Genomic DNA, 18,647 nt, shown 5'->3' with positions numbered 1-18,647 from the left:
TTCATTTTTAGCCCACTGTGTGTGTGTGTGTGTGTCTGTGTGTCTGTGTGTGTGTGTGTGTGTGTGTGTGTGTGTGTGTGTGTGTGGGTGCGCCCTGTAAGACATTCATGTGACTCCGCAGTGAGCCCTCGTCCTCGGGGACAAACAAATCCATCTCGTACACACACAGAACCTCCTCCAGGGTTTGGATATTCCTTTAGCCCCCAAGGCTCGTATAAGCTGATGTGGAATGTCAGGGCTTGATGATTTGGCAAAGGGGGAACAACTTGTTTAGATCACAGGACTTTCTTTGTTCAACATTTTAACGCCATTAATCCCACGGCTTTTTGTGACTTTGGGGGAGGGGGGGCGTTGTGTAATGGCTATGTTTTTGTTTTGACGTGACAAAAGGCATGCCAGTGTGTATTTTGTCTGACTTATTATAACTGCCAATTATTTGAGCGTAGCACTCGCTAACGCCCCCCCTCGGTCAACTTGACAGCATCGTTTTCTGCCAGTGTGGTCTATGCTTCCTAGACAGACATGTGACATCACGTCATGAAGTCGACCTGGGCTGACATGATGGAATAGGGAAAAATGGTCTCCTCCCATTTTGTGTGGAAGTGGTAGGTTTTTGTCTTTTTGCGTTTGAGTCATAAAAGTTGCTCCGTGTGTTGTAAACTATGAATAATAGGACTGCAAAGGCGACTACAGGCGTGTTATTTCATATCAACAGGGCTCTAATATTAAAAATTTAATATAGAAAGTCCTAACTATGGACATTTTCAAATATGCAAAAACTTATATTGCAAAAATGTTATTGCCGGATCAGGAACCAATTAACCGCTATAAACAAGGGCTGACTGTATATTGTATTATATTAGAAATATATAATTCTAGATATATTAAAAATGTAAACAATTAAAAAATGAACAGAAGGGCTTAAAACTGCATCATCTTGCAAAAAACACGTATAAATATGTCTTTGGGAGCAAATGACTTAATTCCAAATGTGTAATTTTAGCGACCTTTCACAAAAGAAGTGCCACAAGGCATGCTGGGAAGCCAGTTTTAACTCAACCAGTACATAAAGCATTGTTTTATTTATATATTTCTTAAACACAAAAGTGCCAGATTTGTTTTTTTTTTTTTTTTTTAGAAAATCTCTTTATGTTTGAAATATTAGCACTTTTCAGTGTAAACATCATTTGAAATAAAACTTGTTAAAGTGGCATTATGTTTAAAACAGACTCAAATATTAATCATCAGGAGGACTGACTGTGACCACTTTTGAGGCTGAGGTGTGTGTGTGTGTGTGTGTGTGTGTGTGTGTGTGTGTGAGAGTCAGTGTTGAATGGGCCCTGCAGTCACATGGCTACTTGTCAGCAGGCTTCCAGGAGGAAACTTAATCCAGCGGATGAAGGCGGCCGCTATCAGTGGACGCACGTCGGTCCGAGAGGCTGGACGTCACTCGCTGCACATCTTCTCTATCTCACTCTCTCTCTCTCTCTCTCTCTCTCTCTCTTGTGTTTGCATTCGTCCCTACACTCTGACCAGAAGGGGCTCGCTCCTGCCTGCAGAGATCACGGCTGCACTACTACCACCATGTCTGCGCTGGCTTCTCTGCAGTAAGCAAATCAAGGTATGGAGTCTTCACCCATGATCGGTGTATTATTTATTATTATTATTTATGGTTGATGCCCTATTAGGTCTTTTTTTAAAATATTTTCACATGTAAGTGGCCTCAAACAAAATACACTCAGTTCTAGGAAGAAAATTTTGTATCATTGTCTTTGAGGGTGTTTCTCCAGATAAAACACAGAGGCCACAATGTACCTCCTCCTGATAGAACAACGCAATCAGGAAAAAAACTGGAGCCGGATTCGTACACCGGCCGCATTTTAACACCTTGCTTTTCTGCCACAGGTTTGGACGTGATCAATATTTAACTCCTTTTTGTCATTGAAAAGCCATGTGATGTTTTTATTGGGTATAGTTTCGACCACCCAGGCGACATCCATCGACCAATGGGTAGTAGATATACATAACTGGACTAGACTATGCCTGGGCACAACACATGACCCTGATTGGTTCCCATCATGTCTATAGGAAGAGTCGCCGACGGTGGTGTCACGCTGCGGCAAATTGAATTACCCTCCCGAGAGTCAGAGCGTTTTTAAAGCATTCGCCGACCGGTTGGAGACGTTTTCACCGTGTCTCCTAGCAGCTGCGAACGTCTTCCTGTTTTCAGAAGTACTTCCTCCAAGGGGGGACAAGTTTTCCCCAAGCCACGTGCGCACAGATGTGACACAGTGACTAAGTCAGGGAACAAATTCCTCATGGTCCTCTTTCAGACGTGGCACAGGGATTTCAGGATGACTCTGAGTGGACACGACGGACGTCCTCACTTCCTGTTGCACACTCAGCATTCATCCATTTTTGGCAGAGTCAGCTGTTGCATGAGGAGGGCCTGCACTTCCTTTTTTTTTTAAATTCATGCCCATTTGAAGTCCACAATGCACAATTATTAGAAGTTAGGAGGTGGGCCGGTTCCCATAGTTCACGCTGCACATCCCAGTGTGCTGTAACTTTATCCCTGTGGAGCTAGCCCTGCCTCGTCCACACTGGCAGGGTGTACGTTTACTGAGAAAATATCACTTCCAGCACAGTCAGTGCCTCTGTTATCACCGTTATGACATAGAAGACTTTTTTCGTATAGTATTTTATTATTTTTTTTAAATGAAACCCGATTAATAGGCGACTTAAAAACGGTTGTCAGCAAGGTCGATCGGCGTGGGCGTCTTTATCATCATTTATTTGACAGCAGCTGCCAGACATTACGGTCGGGAGCGGCAGCACATGGCGGTAAACAATATACAGTAGTGTCGCTCCCTCTACGGCTATTAATATCTCCGCCATCATTCAGAATGGCATGTACCCCACCGCAGATTAAGCTCGTCTCAAATAGTATCGCCGACATCCTCCGGAATCACTTTTACGTTTGAGTCTCCTAACCCGGTGGAGAACCAGCTGTACGGTTAATTTATTTGTGTACACACCACTGTATGAGTTGCTGGCATCGGTAAAAAGATGGTAACAGATGTCTCACTCCCCCGCTAGTATGAATTGAAGGCTGTCGGCAGATAGCCGAAGCACACGCCGGCGCTTATCAAACGGTCTCCTTACACAGTAGTACGACCTTATCAATCACTTATCTGGATAATGGATAATAGCCTTGGGTGGCGACGAGGAAGACGTTCCTGTCGGAATCATAAAAAAAAAACATAATTATGTGTGTGTTCTCTCTTTAAGAGAGCAGGCAAACTTTTGATTTGTTGATTTGTTACTTCCTGGTTAATGGCGGATGACTAATAATAGAAGGGTAGTGCTAACTCAATGGGTACAGTATACACTATAGCTTAGTGTAGCCCTATGGCACTATGCCATGTGTATATTTTACGCTGTCTTAAGTGCCTAAGTAGAATTCTTTCCAAACACGTGCTGACAATGAATCTTTTTGTCGAGAGACTGTTTAACCATATTGAAATGAAGTTGCAGGGCTTATTGCATGGCTGGAGACGCACACGTCCATATAATTATACATAAGATTATAGGGGACAAAAGGTTAGCAGGCGGGTTATACATTATACATTGGGCTTGGAGTCTTTATACTGTAGCTGTAGCATGTCTGGGACTTGTAACCGCTGTATGGGGCTTTCTTCTCCTGAAATGGTGTACCAAGTTTATCACTGAGCCTAAAGGTGCTACTGTCAATATCTGTCCCTCCAGGTTATGCTGCCCAAAAGTTGTCTGAGTCCCAGCGAGAAAGAGAAGGGCTAACGCCGCACCCGATCCCGAGCAGCTTCCAAGAGCCCGTCCCGTGCGGAGCCATGAGCAACCCCAGCACTCCAAAGCAGATTAGGGATGCCGTGCCGTCGGTCAGTAAATACCTTCAGACAAAGTGACAGACACAGCCGTGTTATGAGCATATATGAGTGTTATGAGCACCGACAAAACAAATAGTATAGACCTAGAGTACACGGCGTGATGTAAAATCACTCTAAAACTGCTTTGGCACTTTCCATTCATAGTGCTACCTGTCTTGCTCGGTGCTAGCTTTCTAACTGTTAGCATTTTGGCCACTATCGTCATATTAAAGTGCATAAGTTTAAGCTCCGAGCAGCACTCAGAGAGCACAGACTGCCAAGCGCCATAGTTTCCCCCATATTGTGTTTTACGCCATAAAGATTAGTCCTACATTTATTTTATCTACATATGTAGATTCCTTGACCATGAAATGAGCAATGTTGACATTGTAACGCGGCGACAAATTCTACTATGCTACTGTTATCATGCTTAGAGTTCATTAGCATGCTTGCAATGTTGACATGCTAACGTTAGCATGCTAATGCCTAACATAAGAGCGTCTCCCCATGAACACGGCTAAAAATGTTCCTATGCTAATATGCTATTGTTAGCATGCTAACACCTTGCATGTGTGTATATACCTTTCTAGCCATAAAAATAGCAAAAAATGCTAGTATGCTAACATTAGCATGCTAGCAATGCTAACACAGTCACGTTAGCTTTCAACACTTAGCGCTGTTAGCATTTTAGCCATGTTCATAAGTATAAACCGGCATGGCTCTGAAAGAACTGCTTAAAAATGCAGCAACATGGCATCTTTTGAATGACACAAAGGGTTCACAACCTCTTGGACGCTGTTTCTTGCCGCTGTTTCCCCAAAGGCTAAAATAATGTCGGACCAGACTAGCGCAAACACAAATTGCATTACAGCCGCCCGCTGGGACGAGACTGTCCTAGCTTGGAGCGCCGCTGGCGCTTGGCCAAACCAAGCAGCATTCCTCTCCTGCGTGGAGAGGTCCTCCACATGTTGATCTCAGCATGATTAAGATGCCCAAGTAGAACATATCGCAAGGTTAAAGGAAATTTCTTCCCATGGCACAGTCAGCGGTATCATCCTTTTGCGATGGTTTTGTGCCTTGCGGGAATGTTAATGTATACTCGTGGCATTCAAGGAATCGTAGCATAATGGCTGCTGTCTGACCTTTTACCCGCTTTTCTCATCCAAGCTCATCATTTTTTTTTTGCTTGAGGTCATCAAATCTAAAGGAGGCCTCACTGTGTTATGACAGAGGAAATAGTTTATTGCATTCTGTTCCATTTTTTTTTCACGTATGTCCCTCCTGTCCTTGTAGATGTCTACACTGTAGCAAAACATTAGGAAATTCCTGCTTTCCTTCAGCCTTGCAGATTTTTTTTTTCTCAGCCTTTTCCTGTCCAGTAGTCGCGACGATGCATTGTTACCTGCAGGGTGTCTGATTAAAAAAAGGGGACAACATGATTGAGGTTTGAAATAGAACTCCGGGAGTTACGGCGCAGAATGTTGAGCATTCACGAGCGGAGCCAACGCGGTGAACTAACGGAGCGTGAAGGACTCGTGCGGAGGCCACACCGACTTGACCTGTCTGTGACCCCGCAAATAAATACCACAGAAGCTACAATGGTGAAATAATAGCTCTTTTATCTGAATAATTAGGTTAGTGATGGCGGCAATAAAGCACACCAACAAAGCTGTAAATTTGACATTGAATGTGCAATGTTGACCGATACGGACAGGATACTACATTTACAGTAAATAATGCCGACACCGTGCCATAAAATCCACACATACAGTTCCATCAAAGCCGAGTGTGTCACACTTGCGGGCAGGAAGTGTGGCGGTCAAGAAGCTCACTAAAGATAAGGGGGAAAAAAATCCTGTTTGCACTGTGACAGTTGCTCCGTCCTTATTGGTTGTTCGCCTAACTCCAGCAGAGTTAATTATTACATCAGTAACAACTGGAGAGGGAGTGTTGTGATGAGACCGTTTTTAGCTATATGAAACATTTGAGTCATGCTGTCTTTTTTTTCCCCTGAAGAACGGCCACCGTGGTCATGTGACCGAGGCTAACTGGAATGGGAAGCGGTTGACCCTGAAATATCTCTTTAGTGTTACAGCTATAGCAATCAGGCTGTTTTTTTTAAGCAGTAGCAGCACTCCCACACTTGACTCCATGGACTATCTCTACTCTTTTAAGGTGAGTTTAGTGTTTCATCTCGTCCCTGCTGTGTTAGGTTCGGAATTTTTCAGCTATTTTTTTTCCCTAAAGGAAGGAAGGACTTCATGGGCTGTTGGCTGACTCTGTTAAATGATCAATTTTAGCCACACAGCAGTGTGGTCATTTATTCCCTCTGGTCGCTTTTTTGACAAAAGGTCAGTGGTCAGTATTGATCCTGGCTTGGGTAGATTCATTTTTTTCAACGATATTCTTCTCCGGAATATCGCTCTGGTCAATTTTCTGCACTTATGTTATTGATAAGTAGAATACTTTTACACTGTATTTGAGTCTTACTGAAAAAAAGTGACAATCCCCATACAAATATGCAGCAACACTCATCGGCCACATGGTATGACGTGATTATTGCAAATGCCCCCACCCCCCCCACCCCACCCCTCTTGAAGTGCTGACTTGTAGGATTTAAGCCAACCTCCCTTATAATCTCCTCCGCAGCCTTCATATGCTCACGTCGCCTTTGTTTTGATTCCATCGCTTCTACCGGTTATTGAAGGTTAAGCAATCGTCATTGTGTTGATGTTGTTTGTTTTCACCCCCCAACTGCCCCCCCCCCTCCACTACGGCTTGTTTTGGCGCTTTACAAGCGGTGGAAAATTGTCTCACCTCCATGGGAATCCCTCGCACTTCTCTCCCATCGCTGGGGATTGACTGTGAAACCACGATAACAACGAGGGCTTTGCTTTTCTATTTGAGTAGGGTTTTTTTTAAAGCCATATAAGCCACAGTTTGGGACGTCCCGTGCAGGAAATATCATCTGCTGTGACATATTCATAACTAGTCTTTGTGGTCGACTTATTAAACTTGGAATATGAGAAACACTTTGATGCGCTGGACAAGAAAAAGTTACTCCGGCTTACAAAGAGTCAGTCAGGTGTTCTCTCACCAGTGTGTGGCATGTAAAAACACACTGTGGGCACCGCTGGGACTCATGGGAGATTTACCCCTAATGGTATTTCACACTGGTCCCAGGCCTCACTTTGGACACCCCTGCTGGAAATGGATGCTTCTAACTTTAAAAAATATTTTCAACTTAGCGTATATCACATAAGTACACTTCCCCTCCATAGAAATACTGCAGCAGAGAAGAAAAACAAATACCCCACTAGTATGTTTGTTTGTGCTGAGAACCATCATCTGACCCAGGACCCCATGAAGGGTCCGGCCCAGGAAGGCACTCACCTGACCAGTAGTCAGCACACAATAATTGTGAGCCCTGGCGGTGTATCCACAGCACTTGATCCCGACACCCCAGCTGGGGCGTTGGGTGCAGCAGGGCGCCAGAAAAACGATCTGTTATGACCCACATGATCCCCGTCACACCTTGGTGTGGAAAAACAAAAAAGGGAAGCCAGCACATGGTCATTGTGTACAATTTGAAAGAGGGACTGTCTTTTATGCACTACAGCTCCCCCTAGTGTTCCTTTGCTGAATTCACTTACTGAACTCTTATTGAATCTGTCTATATGTGTAATATAATGGATGTTTCTTAACGGCTCCAAATAAACTGTAAATGTAAACCTGTTGCAGCCGGAGGCGCCGTCTTCGCTCAGGGCCGCGCATCCAGAGGAGGAGGAGGACGACGGCGACCTGAACAGAGCGTTGGGCGTGCAGCGTTTCCAGCAGATCCTCAGCCCATCGGCGGCGGTGCCGGACGAGCAGCACCACAACTACCACGAGGAGGACATTGAATGTAAGCGAGCGCCCTCTCTGTACCCGCACTCGGAACGTGAATACGAGCCTTTTCTCAAGCCCAAGCTGCGTTCCACAGACCACCGCCACTCCTCCCATCACATCCATCGACCTCTGTCCAAGTTGCCACAAGAGGGGCGCCGCAAGAAGGGCAGCAAGAAGAGAAGGAAGGACAAGGATCAGAGAAGCGGGCACGGCTCCATCGGCGGGCCCTTCGAGGAGGGGGAGGATGAAGAGGAAGAGGAGGAGGAAGTGGAGACGGGCGCCGCCCCCTCTGAGGCTGTGAGGGTCAAAGATGTGGAGGTAATCACGGGGATGAGTTGGCATCAAACAGCTCATTTGCATGTACGGGAATACAACCATGAAGTGATGCCTGCATCATTTCCATTTATTAATATTTTAGTAGCGTCTCAATTATTCATCAGCGGCTCTCGGGTTGAGTGTATGATGATGGCGATACAGTACACCAAAGTAGACCAGATTTAAATGGATGGCTAAGGTACTTTAATGTACTTTAATGTGATCACGTCCACAGTTCTTCCTGTCCGATGACGACCATCTAGGCAGCCCGGTTCGAGAGATACACCTCGTTCCCATGTCCGGCGTGGGATCGAACCACGACGATGCCACATCCACAGAGTAACTATAGCTTCTTTTATTTTTTAAGTTTTTTTTTTTTAGCTTGGCAAGGCACACACGTTGCCATGTCTCCGGCATCCAGTGGGCCTGCTGGGCCGGCTGACGTGATGGACCCTGGTAATCCCATATATCAGCTGTCGCTATAGACGACGCAGCACACCTCAGCAGCGCCAAGGCTCCACCTATGACATTTACGCTCTCGCATCTTTGTACTGTACCGAGTCTGCGCCGGGGATGAAGCAGAAAGAACACACAGCGCTCGCTGGGACCCGGTTTTGATGAAACATCCTGATAGGTAGTTGATACCGTAGCTTTGGGACGGAGAGTTCATTAAGTGGGTATCAGGGATGTCTTGACTTGGCTTTTCCAAATCTGTTCATGTTTTGGTTTTTAGAATACTTAGAAATATGCATTATGAAACATATTAAATCTGGGATGAACTTCCATTTTCTCATTTTACTCCATGATAGCAAGCCAGAGTTATTGGACTCCGCCGTTCACTGTCCTCCGTCGGACCACCCGCTGCTAACCCGGCTGTCCTCCACCGGCCGCAACTACGACCTGCAGGAGCGACGCCGCACGGGAAACATGACGGGCGCCGAGCAGGCCAAGTACCAGCGCATCCCCACAGACGAGAGCGAGGCTCAGACGCTCGCCTCCGCCGACCTGGATGGCATTAAGAGTGAGACATTTGAACTCGTATGTTCACAATTGAATCACTGCTCTGTATTAAGTGTAAAATACATGTAATAAGTAGTAAACACAACCAAGTCAGGTTTCTAGCCAGCGGTGGGCGCCGTGCCCAGTGTGTGTTCACTTCAGGGAGGTGGCAGGGGGGGTGATGTACGTGTGGGAGGCGACCCCTCAGCAGGGGGCGGCAGCTTATCAGAGGATGTGACATGCAATCCCCCCCTTTGTTATTAAATTAGCCCTTCCCGCTGTCAGCTGAGGCCTCTGGATGGGAGCCCGAGCCAGCACGGTGGTTAATTGTCCGGCCCGGACACAAGGTTCACCACCCCTGATTAATTAGTGGAACAAAGTCGGGGGAAAAAAAGAGACTCCGCCTGGAGGTTTGGATGTGCGGTCATTACGGGGCTTAGTGACACAAGAGTCCAGCCTCCCAGCAGGTTCATCCCCACCCGCTCCGTCACTGTAAATCATCCTGGGAAAGGGGCTCCGTGCCTGGCTGCTGGTCAACAATAGGAATTATTAGATCGCCGCTCTTCCCCTTTTGTTCCACTGGGGCCAATTAACACCACTACGCACTGATCGACTCTGAAGTCCCGCATGGACAGGGGTGGGGTCAGGCGCCGGTCAAGAAATTCCGACTATTTCGCGATTGGTCAAAAAGGTGCGTGTGTCGTACACACCTGTTTGTGCCCGCCCTCTTCCCTTCAAGAGCAGCCGGCGCCTGCCAGGCGTAAGTCGTCGTATCATGGCGCTGCCTTACTTTGGACCTCCTCAGTCCAATGACGTCTCACGTGAAGGACGACAGACGGGTCTTAGATGAGTCGATGCAGAACAGAATCAGAAGCATTACACTTTGTTACATAGGACATAGCAACCCGGACGCAGGTAAGACCAGCAGAGATTCTCTCTTAGCTAGCAAAACGTCAGGGCACCCCCAAAAAAAATGTCACCCAAACTACTTGTCACCCAAACTTCTCCTCTCCACCCGCTAGGTCACCGCTTTGAAGATGTCCCCGGCGTCCGCAGACACCTGGTCAGAAAGAGCACTAAGGGTCAAGTGGTGCACATCGGCAAGGACCACAAGGAGTCCACCACTCGCAGCCGCAAGCAGGACCGAACCCCACACGAGGTGAGGAACCACTTTGTTGTATATACTCTACTATTATACACAAAAGCGGGCGATTTTTTTAAATTTCCTATTCGTTTCACTCTGACCAATTATCATCTCTAAAAGGGGAGTTCAAGGTTGGGTGGGTGACTGATGAAAGATAAATGAAGGAGGAAACAAGGGGAGGGTTAGGTAACCAGACACTGTCGTTGTGCTATGTTTTATTAAGCCACACACACACACACACACACACACACACATACACATACGTGAACGCCCGTCGGGTAGACGTTTGAGGCCACCGTGTCAGCCTTTCAGTCCTCTCCTGCCCCGTCTCGCTTCTCCAGCCGGTACCCGTGGTTCTTTACCGCTCTGCCTCACGGCCCGGAGGCGTCCTGTTGGACATGGGCACCGGCCAGGTGCCCGTAAGGTACAAGAAGGTGAGGCCGGGTTGAGCGTGATTTGACAGGCATGCGGTACGGACCAAGACCAAAAACACTGACTTTGTTGAAGTGATAAGCCTTTTAACGAAACTTATTATTTTTGTGTGTGTGTTTGTTTCTCTCACCTATGCCCCCTCTGAGCATGGTTTAATGTTTATATGGACAAACGAGCTGCTCCTGCTATGAATATTTAGCACATTAATGAATCGGCATGTTAGTGTTTCATTTCGCGTCATTCGTGGGCTTGATTGTGGGATTCTCCGCTCAGGTGTTTGTGGAGCTGAATGAGCTGACCATGGACAAGAACCAGGAGATGCAGTGGAAGGAGACGGCTCGGTGGATCAAGTTTGAGGAGGACGTGGAGGAGGAGACGGACCGCTGGGGGAAGCCGCACGTGGCCTCGCTGTCCTTCCGTAGTCTGCTGGAGCTCCGCAAAACCATCTCACACGGTTTGTTTTTAGCAGTAGAAGAACCAGCACTCAATAAACATTGTTATCATCTTGGGAGAAAAAACACAGTCATGGCTGATGTGTGTGTGTGTGTGTGTGTGTGTGTGTGTTCAGGTGCCGTGCTCCTGGACCTGGACCAGAAGACCCTCCCTGGCATCGCCCACCAGGTGGTGGAGAAGATGATCATTTCTGACCAGATCAAAGCAGACGACCGGGCAAACGTCCTGAGGGCCCTGCTGCTCAAGCACAGGTGACTGCAAATCACATCAGGGACCCTGCTGGGGTCATTTCCTCCCAGCCCCCACCGCCCCCAAATTCCTCAAAGATTAAACATTTTTTGCTCCAAGACAGAAACAAGTTAAGGAACAGATATGGGCGGTGAGGTGCATCATGGGAAAACACCAGACTGGCTGTTTGTGTAAGAATACAGTGGAACCTTGGTTTTAATACGACCTAGTTTTCATTCAGTTTTAGATTATTTGGTTATCATACGGTCGAAATTAGTCTATGTGTTAGAATAGCACTGTATGCCCTTTGCGGATGAGCCGTTCAAGCACACTGCGTATCTTCATTCTCAGTGAAGTTCAATGGTGGCTCTTCCATATGTGGAAAACTGTTGAAGTTCTTCTTTCACGCCCGCTCTTCCTCCTGCTCACCCTCTCTCTCCACCTCTCCCCGCCCACCGCAGCCACCCGAGCGACGACAAGGAACACAGCACCCCCTTCCCAAGGAACATCTCAGCCGCTAGCCTGGGCAGCCTCATGAGCCACCACCACAACACCAACCACGCCCATCAGTCTGAGCCGTCCGTCACCAACCCTCTCATGGGCGGCGGGGACGCGGACATGTGGATCGACATGGAGAAGAACGACTTGCAGGTATGTCGGGAAGGGGGACATTTTGTTATTTTGTTTTCTACAAAGTCGACCTTCTGTGTCGCTCCCTAACAGAAGGAGCCAAGCATCGTGTCGGGCATGCACAAGTCCAAGTCCAAACATGAGCTCAAGCTCCTGGAGAAGATTCCGGAAAACGCAGAAGCCACTGTTGTCCTCGTGGGTGAGTCATATCAAAGCAGGAAGCGCTCTTGAAGCATCTGTAACACCAGCTCTTGCTTTGCCGTTTCCCAGGTAGCGTGGACTTCCTGGAGCAGCCCACCATGGCGTTTGTGCGGCTGCAGGAGGCCGTGGAGCTGGAGTCGGTCCTGGAGGTGCCCGTGCCGGTCCGCTTCCTGTTTGTGCTTCTGGGGCCCGCCACCACCAGCATGGATTACCACCAAATTGGACGCTCCATATCCACACTCATGTCAGACAAGGTGTGGACACAGTTTTTTCCCCACAGTGGCCACATCCTCTGGAAAACTTCTCTATCTTGTTCATCCAGCAATTCCACGAGGCAGCCTACCTGGCGGACGACAGACAGGATCTCCTGAACGCCATCAACAGCTTCCTGGACTGCAGCATCGTGCTGCCACCCTCAGAAATGGGCGGGGACGAGCTCCTGCGTTCTGTCGCTCGTTTCCAGCGAGAGATGATGCGCAAGAGGGAGGAGGGCAAGCTAGCCGAGGAACCCAAGAGCCTGGAGGAAAAGGGTTGGCATGCATTGTCACTGACGCTGTGTGCCGCGACGTGAGATGTGTAACCATGTGTCCTCCCTTCACCCAGAAGCCCTCATCGCCCCTTTCAAGAAGTCAGACGACCCTTTACAACGCACCGGGCGTCCCTTTGGCGGCCTTGTACGAGACATACGCCGCCGCTACCCAAAGTACATCAGCGACTTCAAAGACGCCCTGAACAGCCAGTGCATGGCCGCTGTCATCTTCATCTACTTTGCCGCCCTCTCTCCAGCCATCACTTTCGGAGGACTCCTGGGTGAGCGCCGCCAAAACGTGTTCCGCAATGCATGTGACGTTAAACGTGTGTTCGCTCTCAGGGGAGAAGACTGATGGTCTGATTGGCGTGTCGGAGCTCATCGTGTCGACAGCGGTGCAGGGCGTCATCTTCTGTCTGCTGGGAGCACAGCCTCTTCTGGTTGTGGGTTTCTCTGGTCCCCTTTTGGTTTTTGAAGAAGCCTTTTACACTGTAAGTAAAAATGATGCACTCTTAACTTAAAATAAGAGTGGCATTATCAATAATAATAATAATAATAATAAAAATGAAAATAAATATAATAATAGTAATGTATCTAGTTTGTAGTTTTCCACACTGGTCACTAGAGGTCAGTAATTGTTTGGCGAGACAAGCACCAGACTTCATTGCCATAGCCACAGGCTTACATGACACAATAATAACGTAATAATCATCATCATAACATAAGCTACTGTTGCAGCTAAAACTCAACTCTGAACCCCACACAGTTTTAGCTGTGTCTTAAATTCTCTGATTATCTCTACAACATTGAGTAATATGAGTGTAAAGGTGACTATAGGGGTGTTATTTCATGTCAAGAGGGCTCTAATGTTAAGAAAATGCATTTAGAAGATTTTAAACAGGTTTTTTTCTGCTCTAATTACAAAAATATTTCATTTATAAAGAGTTTAGCTGAATTCCACTGGTCTGGAACTAATTAATCATGATAAACAGGGCATACAAAATATGAAAATTAATATACCTTAGGTACCGGTATCAATAATATTGATATTAGGATCAATCCGCCCACATCTATTGTTCAGGACTTTCTGTCTTCCATTTCCTGTAATGATGCACGTCTCGTTCCCAGTTCTGCAAAGCCAACGACATGGAGTACCTGACAGGTCGCGTCTGGATCGGCTTTTGGCTCATCGTCATCGTGCTCGTCACGGTCGCCTTCGAGGGCAGCTTCCTGGTGCGCTTCGTCTCCCGCTTCACGCAGGAGATCTTCTCCTTCCTCATCTCCCTCATCTTCATCTGCGAGACCTTCCTGAAGCTCGGCAGGGTAAAAAACAAACAAACAAACAAACCAAAAAAAAAAAAAAAGTTTGGCTGTGGTGGCGTCGTTGATATTAAACCGAGCTGACTTCATCTTTTGGACACGGGTCAGAACTCGGGGTGGAAATTAGTGTGTTTTTTTTAACCAGTGAAGCTTAAAAGCTTTACTGACTGATTGGACTTGAATGTTTGTTAGATTTTGAGGATTTATTATCCCGGCTTATTTTTTTTTTTTTGTGCATTTTTCCAGCAGTGATTGGAGTTAATAGCGATAAAGATGATATAAAAAATGAACAAAGCTATGTTGTGTGGAATTTATGCTGATATGAAACATCTTTGTCACTGGGCAGACTTTCCAGGACCATCCGCTGAGGCGCTGCCCCCTGAACCCGCTCGTACCCTTGAACGACACCGCGGCGAACGCCACCGTTGTAAACGTCACAGCTCTGTCAAGCAGTACCAGCGTACCCGAGACGACAACGGCCGGCGTGACCGACCAGCCCAACACGGCGCTGCTTTCGCTGGTGCTCATGGCGGGGACCTTTTTTATCGCCTTCTACCTGCGCAAGTTCAAGAACAGCGCTTTCTTCCCTGGACGGGTAGGGAGATCTTGGTTTGTCCCATTTGGTCTTGAAAGCTGATCTTGATTTGTGGTTTTGAAGCTACGCAGGGTAATTGGGGACTTCGGGGTACCGATTGCCATCCTCATTATGGTCTTGGTGGATTACAGCATTGATGACACATACACACAAGTAAGAGGCTCCACATTGGAAACCTTCAAAAAGCCAAACGGCCTTCATAGTTTCACATACATCCATGTTTTTTTTTTCTTCCTTGAACCCAGAAACTGAACGTTCCCAGCGGTTTCTCAGTGACCAAACCTGACAAGCGGGGCTGGATCATCAGTCCGCTGGGAACCGAGCGAGAGTTCCCCATCTGGATGATGTTTGCCTGCTGCTTACCCGCCTTGCTGGTCTTCATCCTCATCTTCATGGAGACGCAGATCACCACGTGAGTCCCTGAGCTGGGTAGCAACGTTTTAAAGCGCATGCAGAGGTAGACAAAGCTGCAATTAAGGCGCAAACTGCTCAGCTTGCATTCATATCCCCCAATGAGTTCATAGTTCAATAGGTTCCTACCAACAACTAAGTGGCAACCTTTTAAAGCACATACAGAGGTATATAAAGCTACTCCTACATCAAAGGTGAGCTACTGCCATCTTGTGGACCAGATTCTCATTTATTTACATTTATATACGCAGGATATTGAACAACACAGCAGCAACAGAACCAATGTTGAAATAGCAATTAAGGCGCCAACTGCTCATCTAGCATTAATACCCCCCAATAAGATCATTGTTAGGAACAGTACACATGATTTTGACACTAACAATTGAGTAGCAACTTTTTAAAGCGCATACAGAGGTATATAAAGGTGCTGGGTGTTGACTGCTCCAACTTCAAAAGTAAGCTACTGCCATCTTGTGGACCAGGTTCTCATTTATTTACAGGTGCAGTATATTGGACAACACAGCAGTAACAGAACCAATGTTGTAATAGCAATTAAGGCGCCGATTGCTCAGCTAGCATTCATACCCCTCAATAAGATCACTGTAAGGAACAGTACGCATTACTTTGACACCAACAATTGAGTAGCAACTTTTTAAAGCGCATGCAGAGGTAGATAAAGCTGCTGGGTGCTGACTACTCCTACTTCAAAGGTAAGCTACTGCCATCTTGTGGACGAGATTCTCATTTATTTACATGCATAGTATATTGGACAACAAGGCAGCAACAGAACCAATGTTGTAATAGCGGTAACGAGCAAACTTGATTGTGGACAACAAATGTAACACGCATGAGTGTCAGACTGAAAGCAGAGCATTTTAAAGCGCATGCAGAGGTAGATAAAGCTGCTGGGTGCCGACTACTCATGATTCAAAGGTGTTTCCTACAGCCACAGCTGTCAACGACTCCAAGCAGTGTTGTCATTTTGCCGTGTTTCTCCCATCAGCCTGATCGTGAGCAAAAAGGAGCGCATGCTGGTCAAAGGTTCCGGCTTCCATCTGGACCTTCTCCTCATCGTGGTGCTGGGCGGCACCTCTGCTCTCTTTGGCCTGCCGTGGATGGCCGCCGCCACCGTCCGCTCGGTGACCCACGTCAACGCCCTCACCGTCATGAGCAAGGCCGTCGCCCCCGGAGACAAGCCCCGCATCCAGGAGGTGAAGGAGCAGAGGGTGACGGGGCTCCTGGTGTCCATCATGGTTGGTGGGTGTCGCTGCAGGTCTTGCCGATCGCTTTGTCCGGCGTCCTTGTTAAGAAGGTCTTCTCTTGTCAGGCTTGTCCATCGTGATCGGAGACCTCCTGCGTCAGATCCCGCTGGCGGTGCTGTTTGGTATCTTCCTGTACATGGGGGTGATGTCGCTCAACGGCATTCAGCTGACCGAGCGCATCATGCTGCTGCTCATGCCGCCAAAGTACCACCCTGACCACAGCTACGTCCGCAAGGTGATGAAACCACACACGCCATTTTGGAGTAACGGTGCTGTGTTAGGACGCTAACGTCCTTTTGGTGAACACCCCCCCCCCCCCCCCCCCTAGGTGCGAACCCTGCGCATGCACCTTTTCACCTGCATCCAAGTGGTGTGTCTGGCCGTGCTGTGGGCCGTCATGTCCACTCAGGCGTCGCTGGCCTTCCCTTTCGTGCTCATCCTCACCGTGCCCGTCAAGATGTTCCTGCTGCCGCGTATCTTCAACGGGCGGGAGATGCTTTGTGTGAGCGCACGGACACCTCAAATCATTTCCTTCCTTAAAACGCTTTCCTTCCTGAACTCGTTTCTCTCCTCACAGCTGGATGCCGACGACGCGGAACCCACGTTCGACGAGCGCGAGTGTCACGACGAGTACTCGGAGATGCACATGCCCGTGTAGCCAACCAATGGGACTCCTCCTGGACTCGTAAAAAAAAGCTATGTGACCCTCTACTCCTCCTTCTTCTCCTACTCATGAGCATCACTTTTTAGTGACAAAACCAGCCAAGAGAGGGCGCTAAATGCCTCTCTCAAGAACCACAAGTCATTATGTATTGTATGTTTTTATGATTCATATTAAGTCGTATTTCAGGGTATTCCACATGACCTGACAACGCTATTACGCTAAATCAAGTTGTATAGTGATTCTTTTAGCCCTGAAACGTTGCTCTGATTCACATTGAATATGTGATGAATATACAGGATGCCACATCCTTTATGTTCACACTTACTGCTGTTCAAGTTTGTTTTGTTTTTTTAAGCTCACCGAGTGCCTTATATGAAGGAACTAGAAATGTACTGAGAGGATTTCCATCCTCCTCCTCCTCCTCGTTCTGTCTTATTTTGACAGCCTTTCACTTTACTTAACCCGCCTTTTGAAGAAGGTAGTAGCACTTTTTTTTTTTTTAATGACGACACCAAATCAGATCAGTGACTGTAACTCAATGTGATTGTTTAAAATATGTCATATATTATTCTTTTATGACTGACTGTCTTTTTTTTTTAACCGCGGCCTTCTTTTCTGAGATGATTACTAGAATAACCAGCAGAGGGCGATATACTTGCCTGCTTCAATTATTTGTAGTCTTTTTCTTCCACACTTAAAACAGTTATATATGGAGTTATATATATGAAACACTTAGATGACTAATGTAGAATTGGTTTGTTTGTAGGGGGAAAAAATGTCGATTTTGTCGCTATAGTGCCAAACTCTTATAACCTTGCCTCCTAGTGTAAATTTAACATTCCGACATGAATCATTGGCGACTCATTGTATAAAAACAACCCCACTCGACCACAAGGAAATAACAGTGTGGTGACAATCTCAAATTGCATTACCGAGAGGGAAGGCTCTTTAAAAGTGTGTGTTTTCTTTTGAGTGTGTGTGTCTTGGTAGCTTTGACTGTGTTTAAACAAAAAAAAAAAACAAATGTCCTGTTACTCTCATGTGTCGATGTTTGTGATCTTGTGCCGGTTTGCTGTGACAAATTTGCACAAAATCTCAAGTGCCTGCGGGGACCAGCAAGTGATGTACTTCAAGCATCCAATAAATTCATAGCTGTTATTTATCTATCGCAATGTGAGGCATTACTGCTGTTGTATGGAGCGTACACACATACACACATACACTGATGAAGGGGATTATTTTTGTTTGCTTGTGTTACCTGTGGGTGACGTAAAGGTGCTCTGTGTGTGTCAGGATGATGAACACAGAGCCCGCTATTGACGTACCCTTGTACATTTTAACGGTTCAAATATTGATGACAAATAAAAGCTATTTTCTATTTATTCTGGATGGCGTCTTAATAAATGCTGACGGTATCACTGACGTTTCATGAGACTTGGTTATTATTGTCGCTTTCATAGGAGCATATCCTTTAACATGTTCAAGGATAGTATCTTTATTATTTTGTAATGGTTACAGGAGACCGGGAAATCTGTGTTTTATAATATTCATTGTAAATTCCGATTTTAAAATGAAACATATACTGTTTTATTTAACCAAAAATACGCATTATCAACCCGGCAAACACTGTTTGACCCTCAAAGGCTGCCGTACTCCGGAACTAGCCATGTA

General features: G+C 46.7%; 1 protein-coding gene across 2 annotated transcripts; it reads left to right on the top strand.

Moving 5' to 3' along the window:
* Positions 1-1,302: 1,302 nt before the first annotated feature.
* Positions 1,303-18,358, top strand: slc4a2b (solute carrier family 4 member 2b). 2 transcript variants are annotated; one of them, XM_058060749.2, is made up of 23 exons: positions 1,303-1,621; positions 3,769-3,917; positions 7,647-7,809; positions 7,888-8,111; positions 8,344-8,447; positions 8,918-9,129; positions 10,130-10,266; positions 10,957-11,137; positions 11,252-11,387; positions 11,826-12,015; positions 12,088-12,193; positions 12,265-12,449; positions 12,518-12,725; positions 12,802-13,005; positions 13,067-13,215; positions 13,853-14,047; positions 14,391-14,639; positions 14,703-14,792; positions 14,885-15,051; positions 16,054-16,307; positions 16,378-16,547; positions 16,641-16,814; positions 16,890-18,358. In XM_058060749.2, exons 2-23 carry the CDS (start codon positions 3,870-3,872, stop codon positions 16,968-16,970), a joined length of 3,627 nt encoding a protein of 1,208 aa, XP_057916732.2. In that variant the 5' UTR covers positions 1,303-1,621; positions 3,769-3,869; the 3' UTR covers positions 16,971-18,358. The 2 variants fall into 2 exon arrangements, with proteins under 2 accessions (XP_057916732.2, XP_057916731.2); XM_058060748.2 differs by having other exon boundaries at positions 1,304-1,621; positions 12,799-13,005.
* Positions 18,359-18,647: the final 289 nt, after the last annotated feature.

Source organism: Doryrhamphus excisus, linkage group LG7, assembly GCF_037039965.1.
Source record: "Doryrhamphus excisus strain RoL-2023G ecotype Guam linkage group LG7, RoL_Dexc_Guam_v1.1, whole genome shotgun sequence".
Lineage (NCBI taxonomy): Eukaryota > Metazoa > Chordata > Actinopteri > Syngnathiformes > Syngnathidae > Doryrhamphus > Doryrhamphus excisus.
The sequence above is the reverse complement of the archived record's forward strand: the minus strand, read 5'-3'. Positions and strand labels throughout refer to the sequence as shown.